The 17,749-nt window shown below is 54.3% G+C and overlaps 1 protein-coding gene across 4 annotated transcripts in view; it reads right to left on the bottom strand.

Annotated features, from left to right (window-relative positions):
• The window catches only part of gatad2b (GATA zinc finger domain containing 2B), a 114,891-nt gene that overhangs the window by 50,432 nt on the left and 46,710 nt on the right, over positions 1 to 17,749 (bottom strand). Inside the window, exon 1 of one of the 4 annotated variants that reach the window (XM_041181767.1) lies at positions 11,464 to 11,675. The exons of 1 other annotated variant lie outside the window; for it this stretch is intronic. In XM_041181767.1, the coding sequence (XP_041037701.1) occupies positions 11,464 to 11,570 (107 nt within the window). In that variant the 5' untranslated portion in view covers positions 11,571 to 11,675. Of the gene's footprint in view, positions 1 to 11,463; positions 11,676 to 17,749 lie in introns of those variants that run through there. 2 more of the 4 variants (XM_041181768.1, XM_041181766.1) reach the window with 2 other exon arrangements.

Raw genomic sequence — 17,749 nt, 5'->3', positions numbered from 1 at the left:
TATTGCCCGTCAACTAAAACATTTTGCACTTCCGGGGTCCGTATCCCTCTATTCCCATCCTATTCATGTATTTGTCAAGCTGCCTCTTAAACACCACTATCGTACCTGCTTCCACCAACTCCTCTGGCAGCGAATTCCAGACACTCACTACCCTCTGCATAAAAACTTGCCCCACACATCTCCTCCAAAGTTTACTCCTCTCACCTTAAATCTAAGTCCCCTAGTAATTGACTCTTCCACCCTGGGAAAAAGCTTCTGACTATCTACTCTGTCAATGCCACTCATAATTTTGTAAACTTATATCAAGTCGCCCTTCAATCTCCGTTGCTCTCGTGAGAACAATCTGAGTTTCTCCAACCTCTCCTCATAGCTAATAACATCCAGACCAGGCAGAATCCTGGTAAACCTCCTCTGCACCCTCTCCAACGCCTCCATATCCTTCTGGTAATGTGGCGACCAGAATTGCACGTAATATTCCAACTGTGGACTAACCAAGGTTCTATACAGCTGCAGCATGACTTCCCAGCTTTTATACTCAATACCCCTGCCAATGAAGGCAAGCATGCCACATGCCTTCCTGACTACCCTATCCACCTGCGTGGCCACTTACAGTGACCTGTGGACCTGTGCACCCAGATCCCACTGCCCATCGATGCACTTAAGGGTTCTGCCATTTACTGCATAATAGATGCCAGTATTAGACTTTCCAAAATGCATTACCTCACACTGGTCCGGATTAAACTCCACCTGCCATTTCTCCGCCCAAGTCTCCAAACGATCTATATCCCGCTGTATCCTTTGACATTCCTCTTCACCATCTGCAACTTCTCCAACCTTAGTGGCGTCTGCAAACTTACTAATTAGCCCAGTTACATTTTCCTCCAAATCATTTATGTATACTACAAACAGTAAAACTACACTGTCCCTGTCAAACGCTCCCAGGACAGGTACAGCACAGGGTTAAGTACAGAGTAAAGGTCCTTCTTCACTGTCCCCATCAAACACTCCCAGGGCAGCTACAGCACAGGGTTCGATACAGAGAAAATCTCCCTCAACACTGTCCCCATCAAAAACTCCCAGGACAGGTACAGCACAGGGTTAGGTGCAGAGTAAAGCTCCTTCTAAACTGTCCCCATCAAACACTCCCAGGGCAGGTATAGCACGCTGTTAGATAGAGAGGAAAGCTCCCTCTACACTGTCCCCATCAAATACTCCCAGGACAGGTACAACACGGGGTTAGATAGAGAGTAAAGCCCCCTCTACACTGTCTCCATCAAACACTCTCAGGGCAGGTACAGCACGGGGTTAGATACAGAGTAAAGCTCCCTCTACACTGTCCCAATCAAACACTCCCAGTACACGGACAACACGGGGTTAGATACAGAGTAAAGCTCCCTCAACACTGTCCCCATCAAACACTCCCAGGACAAGGACAGCACGGTGTATGATACAGAGTAAAGCTCCCTCTACACTGTCCCAATCAAACACTCCAAGGACAGGTACAGAACGGGGTTAGAAACAGAGTAAAGCTCCCTCTACACTGTCCCCATCAAACACTCCCAGGACACGGACAGCACGCGGTTAGATACGGAGTAAAGCTACCTGTACACTGTTCCCATCAAACACTCCCAGGACAGGAACAGCACGGTGTTTGATACAGAGTAAAGCTCCCTCTACACTGTCCCAATCAAACACTCCCAGGACAGGTACAGAACGGGGTTACAAACAGAGTAAAGCTCCCTCTACACTGTCCCCATCAAACACTCCCAGGACACGGACAGCATGCGGTTAGATACAGAGTAAAGCTACCTGCACACTGTCCCCATCAAACACTCCCAGGGCAGGTACAGCACAGGGTTAGATACAGAGTAAAGCTCCCTCTTCACTGTCCCTATCAAACGCTCCCAGGACAGGTACAGCACGGGGTTAGGTACAGAGAAAAGGTCCTTCTTCACTGTCCCCTACAAACACTGCCAGGGCAGGTACAGCACACGGTTAGATACAGAGTAAAGCTACATATACACCAACCCCATCAAACACTCCCACGGCAGGTACAGCACGGGGTTAGATACAGAGTAAATGGCCTTCTACACAGTCCCCATCAAACACTCCCAGGACAGGTACACCACGGGGTTAGATACAGAGTAAAGCTCCCTCTACAATGTCCCCATCAAACACTCCCAGGACAGGTACAGCATGTGGTTAGATACAGAGTAAAGCTCCCTCTACACTGTCCCCATTAACCACTCCCAGAACAGGTTTGGCACCGCGTTAGATACAGAGTAAAGCTCCCTCTACACTGTCCCCATCAAACAATCCCAGGGCAGGTACAGCACAGGGTTAGATAAAGAGTAAATCTCCCTCTACTCTGTCACCATAAAACACTCCCAGGATAGGTACAGCACGGGGTTAGATACACACTAAAGCTCCCTCGACACTGTCCCCATCAAACACTCCCAGGACAGGTACAGCACAGGGTTAGATACAGAGTAAAGCTCCCTCGACACTGTCCCCATCAAACACTCTCAGGACAGGTACAGCACAGGGTTAGATACAGAGTAAAGCTCCCTCTACACTGTCCCCTTCAAACACTCCCTAGGCCGGTACAGCACGGGGTTAGAGATAGAGTAAAGCGCCCTCTATACAGTCTCCAACAAACACTCCCAGGACAGGTACAGCACGGGGTTAGGTACAGAGTAAAGGTCCTTCTTTACTGTCCCCATCAAACACTCCAAGGGCAGGTACAGCACAGGGTTAGATACAGAGTAAAGCTCCCTCTACTCTGTCCCCATCAAACACTCCCAGGACAGGTACAGCATGGGGTTAGATGCAGAGTAAAGCTCACTCTACACTGTCCCCATCAACCAATCCCAGAACAGGTTTGGCACCGCGTTATATACAGAGTAAAGCTCCCTCTACACTGTCCCCATCGAACAATCCCTGGACAGGTACAGCACAGGGTTAGATAAAGAGTAAATCTCCCTCTACACTGTCGCCATCAAACACTCCCAGGATAGGTACAGCACGGGGTTAGATACACAGTAAAGCTCCCTCTACACTGTCCCCATCAAACACTCCCAGGACAGGTACAGCACGGAGTTAGATACAGAGGAAAGCACCCTCTACACTGTCCCCATCAAACACTCCCAGGACAGGTACAGCACGGGGTTAGATACAGAGTAAAGCTCCTTCTACACTGTCCCCATCAAACACTCCCAGGACAGGTACAGCACGGGGTTAGGTACAGAGTAAAGCTCCATCTAAACTGTCCCCATCAAACACTCCCAGGACAGGTACAGCACGGGGTTAGATACAGAGTAAAGCTCCCTCTACACTGTCCCCATCAAACATTCCCAGGGCAGGTACAGCACGGAGTTAGATACAGAGGAAAGCACCCTCTAACTGTCCCCATCAAACAATCCCAGGACAGGTACAGCATGGGTTTAGGTACAAAGTAAAGCTTACTCTACACTAGCGCCATCAAACACTCCCCGGACAGGGCCAGCACAGGGTTAGATACAGAGTAAAGCTCCCTCTACACTCTCCCCATCAAATACTCCCAGGACAGGTATAGCACAGGGTTAGACACAGAGTAAAGCTCCCTCCACACTTTCCCCATCAAACACTCCCAGGACAGGTACAGCACGGGGTTAGATAAAGAGTAAATCTCCCTCTACTCTGTCGCCATAAAACACTCCCAGGATAGGTACAGCACGGGGTTAGATACACACTAAAGCTCCCTCGACACTGTCCCCATCAAACACTCCCAGGACAGGTACAACATGGGGTTAGGTACAGAGTAAAGCTCCTTCTAAACTGTCCCCATCAAACACTCCCAGAACAGATACAGTACGGGGTTAGATATAGAGTAAAGCTCCCTCTACACTGTCCCCATCAAACACTCCCAGGACAGGTACTGCACGGGGTTAGATACAGAGTAAAGCACCCTCTACACTGTCCCCATCAAACACTCCCAGGGCAGCAACAGCACGGAGTTAGATACAGAGGAAAGCACCCTCTACACTGTCCCCATCAAATACTCCCAGGACAGGTACAGCACGGGGTGAGATACAGAGTAAAGCTTCTTCTACACTGTCCCCATCAAACACTCCCACGACAGGTACAGCACGGCGTTAGATACAGAGTACATCCCCCTCTACACCGTCCCCAACAAATACTCCCAGAACAGGTTTGGCACAGTGTATGATACAGAGTAAAGCTGCCTCTACACTGTCCCCTTCAAACACTCCCAGGGCAGGTATAGCATGGGGTTAGATACAGAGTAAAGCTCCCTCTACAATGTCCTCATCAAACACTCCCAGAACAGGTACAGCACAGGGTTAGATATAGAGTAAAGCTCACTCTACACTGTCCCCATCAAACACTCCCAGGACAGGTACAGCACGGGGTTAGATACAGAGTAAATCTCCCTCTACACTGCCCCCATCAAACACTCCCAGGACAGGTACAACACAGGGTTAGATGCAGAGTAAAGCTCCTTCTAAACTGTCCCTATCCAACACTCCCAGCACAGATACAGCACGGGGATAGATATAGAGTAAAGCTCACTCTACACTGTCCCCATCAAACACTCCCCGGACAGGTACTGCATGGGGTTAGATGCAGAGTAAAGCTCCCTCTACACTGTCCCCATCAAACACTCCCAGGACAGGTACAGCATGGGGTTAGGTATACAGTAAAGCTCCTTCTAAACTATCCCCATCAAATACTCCCAGGACAGGTACAGCACGGGGTTAGATACAGAGTAAAGCTCCTTCTAAACTGTCCCCATCTAACACTCCCAGGACAGGTACAGCACGGGGTTAGATACAGAGTAAAGCTCCCTCTACATTGTCCCCATCAAACACTCCCAGGACAGGGACAGCCCGGGGTTTGATACAGAGTAAAGCTCCCTCTACACTGACCACATCAAACACTCCCAGGGCAGGTACAGCACGGGGTTAGATACAGAGCAAAGCTTCCTCTACACTGTCCCTATCTAACACTCCCAGGAGAGGTACAGCACAGGGTTAGATACAGAGTAAATCTCCCTCTACACTGTCCCAATCAAACACTCCCAGGACAAGTACAGCACGGGGTTAGAAACAGAGTAAATCTCCCTCTACACTGCCACCATCAAACATTCCCAGGACAGGTACAACACAAGGTTAGATACAGAGTAAAGCTCCTTCTAAGCTGTCCCCATCAAACGCTCCCAGGACAGGTACAGCATGGGGTTAGATACTGAGTAAAGTTCCCTCTACACTGTCCCCATCAAACACTCCCAGGGCAGGTACAGCACGGGGTTAGATATAGAGTAAAGCTTCTTCTACACTCTCCGAATCAAACACTCCCAAGACAGGTACAGCACGGCGTTAGATACAAAGTTACTCCCCCTCTCCACTGTCCCCATCAAACACTCCCAGGACAGGTACCGCATGGGGTTAGATACAGAGTAAAGCTTCTTCTACACTGTGCCCATCAAACGCTCCCAAGACAGGTACAGCACGGCGTTAGATACAGAGTACATCCCCCTCTACACTGTCCCCATCAAACACTCCCAGAACAGGTTTGGCACCGTGTTAGATACAGAGTAAAGCTCACTTGACACTGTCCTCATCCAACACTCCCAGGGCAGGTACAGCACAGGGTTAGATACAGAGTAAAGCTCCCTCTCTCCTGTCCCCATCAAACACGCCCAGGACAGGTACAGCACAGGGTTAGATACAGAGTAAAGCTCCCTCTACGCTGTCCCCATCAAACACTCCCAGGACAGGTACAGCACGGGGTTAAATACAGAGTAAAGCTCTCTCTACACTGTCCCCATCAAACACTCCCAGGACAGGTACAGCACGAGGTTAGATACAGAGTAAAGCTCCCTTTACACTGTCCCCATCAAACACTCCCAGGACAGGCAGAGTATTGGAAGTTCCAACTGACGGCCAGTATCCACAGGTGCTTTTGCGAGAGAATTGGAAGTGTCATTACCCTGTACATTGTAAAGTGCTTCCTAACTTCCCCTCGAACGTGCTGAACAAAGCTGACCCTGTCAATTTGAAATTGTTCTTGGGCAGATATCGAGTCTGCTGGAAGTCGGTGGCACCGTAGCAAGTTTGCTGCTGGGCTGTGGGGCTGGTTCCAAACATGGCGCACGTTCTGAATTAAGATTCCTCAGGAGTCGCTTTCAAACCTGGCTGTCCCCTCTCCTGTCTTTGGGCCTGATCACTGACCTCCCTGGCTGATCTAAAGTGGTGAAGGGCAGAAAGGGCTGATCTGTGATGCCCCATGTGGTGGAATAGCTAGCCAACGCTCACTCCCCACCCCACTCCCCACCTCCAGCATCTGGAAAAAACAGAACGGTGCAATGGAACGCCACCCAGTCCCCACTTCCCAGCAGCAGTCAGGGCCTTGAGGTGAAGATGGGCAAAACTGCCACAGAAATGCTCTGCTGAAACCACTGTCCACACCACAGCCCCACCCCACCCGCAGCTACACAAAGCAATGGGAGTCGGTCATGGGGCCCCTTGAGCCCGCTCCGCCATTAGCGTGACGGTGGCTGATCTGATCTTGCCCTCCCACTTTGCTGCCTGTCCCCCATAACCCTGGACTCCCTTGTCGATCAAAAATCCATCTGACTCAGCCTTGAATGTATTTATTGACGTGGCTCCGCTGCTTCCTTGGTGGGGGGCGGTGGGGGCGGTGAGACTCCCAAGGATTCACGACCTCCCCCACCAGCACAGGGGAAGAAATTCCTCCTCACCTCGGCCTTAAACAGGCGTTCTCCCCTCATTATGAAATTATGCCCCCTATCGCTAGCGAGGAAACTGGCAGTGCGGCTGATAATAACCTACAAAGCCACTCAGGGCCCAACAGTGTGTGATCCAGCTGAAGGAACAGACTACAAGACAAGGTGAGCTGAGGCAAGTCAAGTGAGAGAAAGGGTTGGTGAAGGGATGGGGGCAGGGGCCACAGGTTGGCAGATGATTAGAGTGGACAGATTTCATACTGAGCAGGGAGGGCAAAAGGCCGATGGCTGGTGATTGGGACATTGGCTGCTTTCCCATGTTTAACCTGCGCGCGACGCAGTCTGTAACCGTCCTGCCACACCCCGTACATCACTAGATTGATTCCGGAGATGCAGGGGCTTGTCTTACGAGGAGAGATTGAGCAGTTTAGGCCTATACTTGCTCGAGTTTAGAAGGTTGAGGTATATAAGATGCTAAAGGGAATGGACAAAGTTGACGTGGAGCGGATGTTTCCCCCTGTGGGGTATTCTAGAACGAGAGGCCATGTTTTTAGGCTAAGGGGTGGTAGATTTAACTCAGAGATGAGAAGGAATTACTTTTCACAAAGGGTCGTGAATCTGTGGAATACACTACCTCAGAGGGCAGTGGATGCCGAGACGCTGAATAAATTTAAGGGGGAGACAGGCAGATTTTTAATTAGTAACGGGTTGAAAGGTAATGGGGAGAGGGCGGGAAATTGGAGTTGAGGCCGAAATGAGATCAGCCACGATCGTATTGAATGGCGGGGCAGGCTCGAGGGGCTGAATTGCCCACTCCTGCTCCTCGTTCTTGTGCTGGATGGGTGCAACACCCCGACAGGGGAACAGAGACAGATCTGACACGGTTTAAAAAAAGGTGCCAGGCTTCCACTCGGTGTTGGATCGCAGGCCAGGGGCAGCGGAGGCAGCTCCACTTCTCACAAACCTGCAGCACTCAGCATTACCCCTTCTTCTGTACTCTCACTCCCATTTCTCACTGCCAATCGGCCCCACACTGCTGGTACATATGTACAGGGTGTCAGATGTGGTTCAGTGAGCAGCAGTCTCTCCTCTGGGTCAGACAGATCTGTGCTGGGAACCATGGGGTCTTTCTGAGGGGGCAGATGGGGAGGGCCTCAGTTTCGAGTCTCATCAGAAAGACGCCACCTCTGACAGTGCGGCGCTCCCTCAGTACTGACCCTCCGACAGTGCGGCGCTCCCTCAGTACTGACCCTCCGACAGTGCGGCACTCCCTCTGTACTGACCCTCTGACAGTGCGGCGCTCCCTCAGTACTGACCCTCCGACAGTGCGGCACTCCCTCAGTACTGACCCTCCGACAGTGCGGCGCTCCCTCAGTGCTGACCCTCCGACAGTGCGGCGCTCCATCAGTACTGACCCTCCAACAGTGCGGCGCTCCCTCAGTACTGACCCTCCGACAGTGCAGCGCTCCCTCAGCACTGGCACTGGGAGTGTTGGCCTGGGATTAAGAGCTCAACTATAAGACAGTCACTAATAAATCCAATGGGGAATTCAGGAGAAACTTCTTCACACAGAGTGGGGAGAATGTGGGACTCACTCCCACAGGGAGCAGTCGAGGCGTATAGCGGAGATGGGTTTGTGGTGGGGGGGGGAGATGGATAAACACAAAGGAGAAAGGAATAGAAGGACATGTTGTTGACAGGGTGAGATGAAGAAGGGGTTGAGAGGAGGCGCATGTGGAGCAGAAACACCAGCACGGAGCAGAGGGGCCGAATGGCCTATTTCCATGCCAGAAATTCTACACCATTCCCTGTGATCGCTGGCGTGAGGCTCGAACCCATGGTCTTCTGACTCGGAGGCAAAAGCGTCAGCCTGTGAGCTGGCACCTGAAGAGGAAGGGTGTTCTCTCAGTTTCCAGCAACATTTGCCCTTTATGCTGTATTTCTGAGCCCCGTGTGACAATTGTTTACTTCTGTTTAGGGAGGGGATAGTGCTTGCGAGCCTAGTCTTGCAGCTTCCTGAGGGTGAGGACGCTCAGGCCTCAGGCAGGGGCACATGGAATCACAAGACACAAATGAGAGGACCCCATCGTGCCGAGCAGCATGCAATTAAGCTGAGTGAAAGGGGAAGCAGCCTCAAGATTCCCCCAGTGACGTGAATCGGCCTAATCCAAAGATCCTGCACGTCCAATCTTAGAATGATGCGGCACAGGAGGCCATTCGACCCATCGTGTCAATGTCGGCTCTTTGGAAGATCTATCCAATTAGTCCCCACTTCCCCCCCACCCGCTCTTTCCCCCCTCCTCATATCCCTGCTAATGTTTTCCCTTCCAGTATTTATCCGATTCCCCCCCTTTTGAAACTTCCTATTGAATCTGCTTCCACCGCCCTTTCAGGCAGCGCCTTCCAGATCACAACAACTCGCTGTGTAAATAAAAACAAATTCTCCTCATCTCCTCCTCTGGTTCTCTTCCCGATTCTCTTCAATCTGTGTCCCCTCTGGTTATCGACCCTCCTGCCCAGTGGGAGCAGATTCTCCTTATTTACTCTGTCCGAACCCCCTTCCTGATTTTGAACGCCTCGATTCAATCTCCCCCTTGACCTTCTCCGCTCTAAGGAGAACAATCCCAGCTTCTCCAGCCTCTCCACATGAACTGAAGTCCCTCATCCCTGGTCCCATTCTGGTAAATTTCTGCACAGAAGACAAGTATATGGTGTGGTGGTGGTGGTGGAGGAGGGGGGTGGGGGGGTGTTGGTGCTAAAGATTGGGATACTGAATTACCTTCTTGCCCCTTGGTCGGGGGAGGCTGGGCAGAAGAGCCAGGGTTTGTGCTCCCAGTAACTTTCTGGTGGACACAACACCCCACCCCCCCAACGTCCCCAACCAAACCCGGGAAAGGGCAGAGCACGGCGACTCCCACAGTCAAATAGGCTGACAACTCATTGCGCTGGCTGATGTGAGGAATTCCCCTTTTCTTGGGGCAAGTTGGAATTGCCCCCCGACGAGCCGCTCGCACCTTGCCAGAGAGGTTCGGGAAGCTTGTGGGGGCAGCGTGAAACCACAGGCTAATGCAGGAGGCCGTAGCTGATGTAGTGTTAAATAACTGAATGGGCAGGAGGCTGGTCTGTGCTGTAAACTGATACGGAGACTGACAGTCGAATGCATGCAGTTCACTCACTGGGAAACCTGTGTGGGGGACAAGGGGCACTCGCATGGAACAAAGCGATTCATTTGGCACTGGCGGGCGGCACCTAAGAACAGTCGCAAGGGTGGGACAGGGGCCTTGACCACAGGGCGCGCGCAGGGCTCTGGCTGCAAGCAGCTCCAAAAACAGCTGAGCCTTTTGAACCCGGCAGTGTACGGCATGCAATGCTTGTGGAGTGGTGTGCAGAGAAGCCGACTGAATGAATGAGCAGCATTCACACGACTGGCTGATCGGAGCTTGGGGTCTGTAGGGCTGGGAAGTGCAGCTGAGATGCAGGCAAATCCCTGGGAATCTGCATAAATATTTAGAGGGAATTAAACAGCGGCGGGAGCAGAAGTCTGGGCATCGCACCGATCGGAATGGCTGCAGGGAACAATGTTTGGGGGGGGGGGCGGCGCGCGCGCGGAGGGTGGGGGGGGGGCAGGGGTGGGGGGGTGGTGGGGAGAAGTGAAGGGGTTTCACTGCTCTCCCTTCAGCTGCCTCTCACTGTTTCACGCACGCACAAAATGCTGGGGCTTCCTGCAAAGCACAGGCACACTTCCTTGTTTAATGGCCCTGTAATTTCTCTAGACTGCAGACCACCCCGTTTCTCTTTTTGCCGTCTGCGACAGCAAGGCTCTCTTGGCAAGTGGCCAAGCCACACAGCAAGCTCCCAACTCCCAAGAGCTGGGCTGAGGAGGAATTTGCAGGGGCTGGCTGGCCGGTAAGTCTGTCTGTATGTGTGTGTGTCTGGCCTTGTGTGTGTGTGTGTGTCTGCCCGTGTGTGTGCGTCTGCCTGTGTGTGTGTGTGTGTGTGTGTGCGCGCGCATCTGCGGGTGTGTGCACGTGTCTTTTGTGTGTGTGTGTGTGTCTGTGACAGTGTGTGTGTGTCTCTGTGACAGTATGTGTGTGTCTCTGTGACAGTGTGTGTGTGTCTCTGTGACAGTGTGTGTGTGTATGTGTGTGCATGTCAGTGTGTACGTGTCAGTGTGTGTCAGTGTGTGTGTGAATGCGTGTCCATGTGAGCTTGTCTGTGTGAGTGTGTCTGAGTGTGTGTATGTGTCTCTGTACGTGAGTCTGTGTGTGTGTGTCAGTGTGTGTGTGTCAGTGTGTGTGTGTCAGTGTGTGTGTGTCAGTGTGTGTGTGTCAGTGTGTGTGTGTCAGTGTGTGTGTGTCAGTGTGTGTGTATGTCTATGTGAGTGTGTGTTAGTGTGTGTGTGTCTGTGTGAGCGTCTATGCGAGTGTGTCTGCGTGTGTCTGCCTGCCTGTCTGTGTGCACGCGCGTCTCTGTGTGCATGTGTCTGTGTTTGTACGCGTGCGTGTGTAAGTGTTGCGTGTGTGTGGACATTTGTGTGAGATTGAGTGGGAGAAAGGGCGACGGGGGCCCTCAGACAAAGGAATTTCACACAGGGGAAGAGAGAGAAAGAGAGAGAGAGAGAAATTAATAAAAAGGATCCTCACACACACACACGCCTCTCTACATGCCACACGGCAGTTTAAAAAAAAATACACGCACAAATCTTTCTTGGTACTCACAGGTCAGGCTCCTCCCCTCTCCCGTACTGCTGCTCGCTACAGCTGTTTGAAGAATGAAAGAGGGGATTCAGTACAGCCCTCTCTACAGTGACTGGGCAGCCCCACATTCTGTGCCATCCCTCTCGGGACTGCCAGAGCCCTTGCAAGCGGGCGCACCTTGCCAAGTGCTATGTTTACAGTACATGGAGGGGTCCGTGCTACCCCACAGTGCCTTGCGGCCATGCACTCGGAGGTAAGGAACCGGTTCCAGCCGGTCTTAACCTCAGGCCGACAGTAATCTCTTCAAAAAAAAAGTTTTCTCTTCTTCACCACTCGCCACCCCCACCACCCCACGCCCCCACAACTCCTCTTTTTGGCAGCCCTTGGGAAATTAACTGGGAAAAACGCTCACATTCACCGACTGGATCCCATCTACTCCAGAACTAAAGGAAAAGCGGAATGGGGGTTAACCCTTTCACTGCCCAATCATCATCATCTCCACCTCAAATTCTAACAGACTCCTCCACCTCATGTTCCCCCATCCACTCCTCCTCCTCCACCTCATGTTCCCCCAGCCCCTCCTCCTCCACCTCATGTCCCTCCATCCCCTCCCCCTCCTCCTCAAAATCCCCCAGCCCCTCCCCTCCTCCTCCTCATGTTCCCCCATTCCCTCCCCCTCCTCATGTCCCCCATTCCCTCGCCCTCCTCATGTTCCCCCAGCCCCTCCTCCACCTCAAAATCCCCCATCTCCTCCTCCTCCACCTCAAGTTCCCCATCCCCTCCTCCTCCACCTCATGTTCCCCCATTCCCTCCCCCTCCTCCTCAAAATCCCCCAGCCCCTCCCCCTTCTCCACCTCACAATCCCCCCATCCCCCCCTCCTCCACCTCATATTCCCCCATCCCCTCCCCTCCTCATGTTCCCCCAGCCCCTCCCCACTCCACCTCACGTTCCCCAGCCCCTCCCCCTCCTCCACCTCATGTTCCCCCAGCCCCTCCACCTCATGTTTCCCAGCCCCTCCCCCTCCTCCTCAAAATCCCCCAGCCCCTCCCCCTTCTCCAACTCACAATCCCCCATCCCCCCTCCTCCACCTCATATTCCCCCATCCCCTCCCCTCCTCATGTTCCCCCAGCCCCTCCCCCCCTCCACCTCATGTTCCCCAGCCCCTCCCCCTCCTCCACCTCATGTTCCCCAGCCCCTCCACCTCGTTCCCCAGCCCCTCCCCCTCCTCCACCTCATGTTCCCCCAGCCCCTCCCCCTCCTGTTCCCCAGCCCCTCCACCTCCTGTTCCCCAGCCCCTCCACCTCCTGTTCCCCCATCCCCTCCCCCTCCTCCATCTCATGTTCCCCCAGCCCCTCCCCCTCATGTTCCCCCAGCCCCTCCCCCTCATGTTCCCCCATCCCCTCCCCCTCATGTTCCCCCATCCCCTCCCCCTCATGTTCCCCCAGTCCCTCCCCCTCATGTTCCCCCAGCCCCTCCCCCTCATGTTCCCCCATCCCCTCCCCCTCATGTTCCCCCATCCCCTCCCCCTCATGTTCCCCCATCCCCTCCCCCTCATGTTCCCCCATCCCCTCCCCCTCCACCTCAAAATCCACCATCCCCTCCTCCTCCCCCTCCTCCACCTCATATTCCCCCACCCCCTCCACCTCAAAATACCCCATCCCCTCCCCCTCCACATGTTTCCCCATCCCCTCCTACTCCTCCTCTTCAAAATCCCCATCCCCTCCTCCTCCACCTCATTCCCCCATCCCCTCCTCCTCCACCTCAAAATCCCCATCCCCTCCCCCTCCACCTCGTACTCCCCTCCTCTCCACCTCATACTCCCCATCCCCTCCACCTCCACCTCGTACTCCCCATCCCCTCCACCTCCACCTCGTACTCCCCTCCCCTCCACCTCGTACTCCCCTCCCCTCCACCTCGTACTCCCCTCCACCTCGTACTCCCCTCCCCTCCACCTCGTACTCCCCTCCCCTCCACCTCGTACTCCCCTCCCCCTCCACCCCGTACTCCCTTCCCCCTCCACCCCGTACTCCCCTCCCCCTCTACCCCGTACTCCCCTCCCCGTCATCCTCCCCTCCCCTCCACCTGTCATTCCCCATCGCCTCTTCCTCCCCCTCATTTTCCCCTTTGCCTCCTCCTCTACCTCATATTCCCCCATCCCCTCCTCCTCCCCCCTCACATTCCCCATCGCCACCTCCTCATTTTCCCATCGCCTCCTCCTCCACCTCCCATTCCCCCATCCCCTCCTCCTCCACCTCATACTTCCCATCCCCTCCTCCTCCACTTCATATTCCCCCACCCCTCCTCCCCCTCCACCTCGTATTCCCCCACCTATCCTCCTCCTCCACCTCATATTCCCCCACCCCTCCTCCATCGCATAATCCATTGCCTCCTTGGGGACTGATTAAATGATTGAGGGGGAAGGCGGAAGTGGAACCCGAGCTGCCTGGCTAACATAGGTGGCAAAGCAGTGTCACTGTACAAAGTGCTGTTCTTGTGCTCCCTCAGGAGGTTCACCACACTTTCCTCACACCCTGACTCTGTCGTCTGGTGCCGTGGTCTACCCAGTGGTTTACTAGAGGATGCTACTGACTCACTGTAAAGCTTTCAAGAGATTTTGAGGCAATACTCATGTCGTTCCTGATCACTAGGGCAGCACAGGCAGATCCCACTGTTTGTGAGGGATATGAGGTTTAGGAGGAAGAGAGTGAGGGGGAGGTGCGGGGTATGTAAGGAGGAGTAGGAAGAGGGTCCGAGGAGGAGGGAGGGGGTGGGGGTCCGAGAAGGGGGTGATGGGGTGGGGGTCCGAGGGGGAAGGGAGTGGGTGGGGGACCAAGGGGGGGGGGGGGGGAAACTGAAGAGCAGGAAGAGCCGAGGAGCGGAAAGCGGAAAGAGTAATCGAGTAGGAGGAGGTATCCGAGGTTAAGGATAGGGTAATGCTGTTGTGGTGAGAGGGATGTGAGGTTTAGGAGGAGCGGCCAAGGGGGGGTGGAGGGGGAGGGGTGGCCGAGGGGGTGGAGGGGGAGGGGAGGCCGAAGGGGAGGGGCGGCCGATGGGGGTGGAGGGGGAGGGGCGGCCGATGGGGGTGGAGGGGGAGGGGCGGCCGATGGGGGTGGAGGGGGAGGGGCGGCCGAGGGGGGGTGGAGGGGGAGGGGGGGCCGAGGGGATGGAGGAGGAGAGGCGGCTGAGGGGTTGGAGGGGGAGGGGCGGCCGAGGGGGTGGAGGGGGAGGGGCGGCCGAGGGGGGTGGAGGGGGAGGGGCGGCCGAGGCCGAGGGGGTGGGTGGGTGACGAGGAGACAGGGGGGTGGGGGTCTAAGGAGCAGGAAGAGCCGGGGGCAGGAAGAAGGGGAGTAATCGAGGGGGAGGAGGATATAAAGGAGGAGGAGGGGTATCCAAGGTTAAGGATAGGGTGGTGCGGTTGTGCAGAGAGGGATATGAGGTTTAGGAGGAGGGGGAGGGGCAGTCGAGGGGGAGAACGTGGAGGGGCAACCAAGCTGGGAGAGGGGGGATAGGGGGAGATAAGGTGTCGATGGCAGGGACTGAGGTGGAGGCAGAGGTGAGGACTGAGGAGGAGGCGGAGACTGAGGAGGAGGAGGAGGCGGGGACTGAGGAGGAGGCGGAGACTGAGGAGGAGGAGGAGGCGGGGACTGAGGAGGAGGCGGAGACTGAGGAGGAGGCGGAGACTGAGGAGGAGGAGGCGGGGACTGAGGAGGAGGAGGAGGCGGGGACTGAGGAGGAGGGGGGGACTGAGGAGGAGGAGGAGGCGGGGACTGAGGAGGAGGCGGAGACTGAGGAGGAGGAGGGGACTGAGAAGGAGGAGGAGGCGGGGACTGAGGAGGAGGAGGCGGGGACTGAGTTGGAGGCGGGGACTGAGGAGGTGGTCACCAGAATGATCCTGGAGCTGAAGGGGTTAAATTCCGAGGACTGGTCACACACAGACCCGGCCTGTATTCCCCCGAATGTAGGGGATTTGGGAGTGATGTAAACAAGGGGTTTAAGATGATTAAAGGATTCGATGGGGTCAATAGAGAGAAACTGTTTCCTCTGGTGGGGGTGGGGAGTTCAGAACAAGGAGTTGGGGGGGGGGGCAGAAGCTTCAAATTGGAGCCAGGCCCGTTCAGGGGTGATGTCAGGAAGCACTTCACACACACACACACACACACACACACACACACACACACACACACACACACACACACACACACAGACACACACAGACACACACACACACACACAAACACACACAGACACACACGTAATCACACACACACACACTCTCACACACACACACGTAATCACACACACACACATAATCACACACGTAATCACACACACACTCACACACACACCACACACTCTCACACTCACATATACACACACACACACACTCTCACACTCACACACACACTCACAATCACACATACACACTCACACACACACACACACGTAATCACACACGTAATCACACACACACACTCACACACACAGACACACACACACACACTCACACACACACACACACGTAATCACACACACACACGTAATCACACACACACACGTAATCACACACACACACGTAATCACACACACACACACACACACACACTCACACACACACTCTCACACACACACTCTCACACACACACTCTCACACACACTCTCACACACACTCTCACACACACTCTCACACACACACACTCTCACACACACGCCACACACTCTCACACTCACACTCACATATACACACACTCACACTCTCACACTCTCACACTCTCACACTCTCACACTCTCACACTCTCACACTCTCACACTCACTCTCTCACACACACACACACACACACACACACACACACACGTAATCACACACGTAATCACACACGTAATCACACACACACTCTCACACACACAGACACACACACACACCACACACTCTCACACACACACTCTCTCACACACACACACACACACACACACACACACACAGGGGAGCGGGAATCTGGAACTCTCTCGCCTCCCCCGCCCCCAATGAAGCTGTCGAGGCTGCGGGAGGGGGTCAATCGGAAATTTCCAAACGGAGGTGGATAGATTTTTGTCGGATGAGGTGCTGGGGATATATGCAACAAGGCTGAGTAATTGGAGCTAATTGTTCTCAATCAGCACAGCCTTGGCTCAGAGCTCTTGCCCCCGAATCACAAGGTTCTGGGGATTCAAGTCTCACTCATCTTCCGGATAAGGTGTGAAACCAAGGCCCCATCTGCCTGCCCGGGAGGGGGATGTGAGAGATCCCCCAGGGCACTATCTCGAGGAAGAGCGGGGGGGCGGTGGTGTGGGGGGTTCTCCCTGGTGTCCTGGTCAAGTGAGCTGCCGCGTCACCTACAACAGTGACCAAACTTCAAAAAGTACTCCAGCGGTCGCAAAAGGTGCAATGTAAACTTAAGTCTTTTTTTTCCCCCCCACCCCCTGCGAATTGCAGGCCCTGATCTGTCCCAGTGCAGCCAGCGAAGCGGGCAAACCATTGCCCTCGCTGAGGGAGCAAACCACCGTGAAGGACACTGGCCAGTAGGAGGCACACAAGAGCAGCCAAACTCAGAGCAGAAGCACTGAGTCCCAAAACTCAATCTCTTGTCCAGCTCTTGGGGGAGGGGGTTTGTGGCTGGGGTGGGAGGGAGGGGGGCGGGTGGGAGGAAGGGGGCAGTTACTAAGGAAAAGGAAAGAGTCTGGATCGTCAGGGATAGGCTGCAAATAAGAAACCAAAAGGAATTGTGCCAAAATAGGTACACACCATGGGAGCAGCCGACATTCAAATCATGCATTTCCTGTCCACAGACCTTACTTCTGACTGTCACAGGTTTTGGCTGCCTTATTTTTTTCCTGGCAATTGGCCTCATTGTAAATTGCTGTCCCAACATACCACATTAGGCTTTGTCGTGTCAACAGTCACCGAATGTGACAGATTTCACAGCGCATTAACAGGCTGTTCAGCCCGACAGCCCTGTCTAGTGTTTCTGCTCTCCCCCACCACCGGCAACCACCTCCTCCCCACACCCCCACTCCACCCCGAGACACCTCTACCACCTCTTCATCTCACGCCATCAACTTATCCTCCCATTCCTTTCCCCCTCATGTGTTTAGCCAGCTTCCCCCCCCCCCAACTTTTCAAAGTATCAACACTCCCCGCAGCAGCGAGTTCCACATTCTCATCAGCGTAGCCACCGAGTGGCTCTGTGGGTCCACTTTCCAAAGTCCCCGAATTCAATCGGTATCCGGATTAGAGCAAAACCACCACCCCCCCTCCCCACCCCCCCACCA

This window comes from Carcharodon carcharias (genome assembly GCF_017639515.1).
Source record: "Carcharodon carcharias isolate sCarCar2 chromosome 36 unlocalized genomic scaffold, sCarCar2.pri SUPER_36_unloc_2, whole genome shotgun sequence".
NCBI classification, from domain to species: domain Eukaryota; kingdom Metazoa; phylum Chordata; class Chondrichthyes; order Lamniformes; family Lamnidae; genus Carcharodon; species Carcharodon carcharias.
The sequence above is the reverse complement of the archived record's forward strand: the minus strand, read 5'-3'. Positions and strand labels throughout refer to the sequence as shown.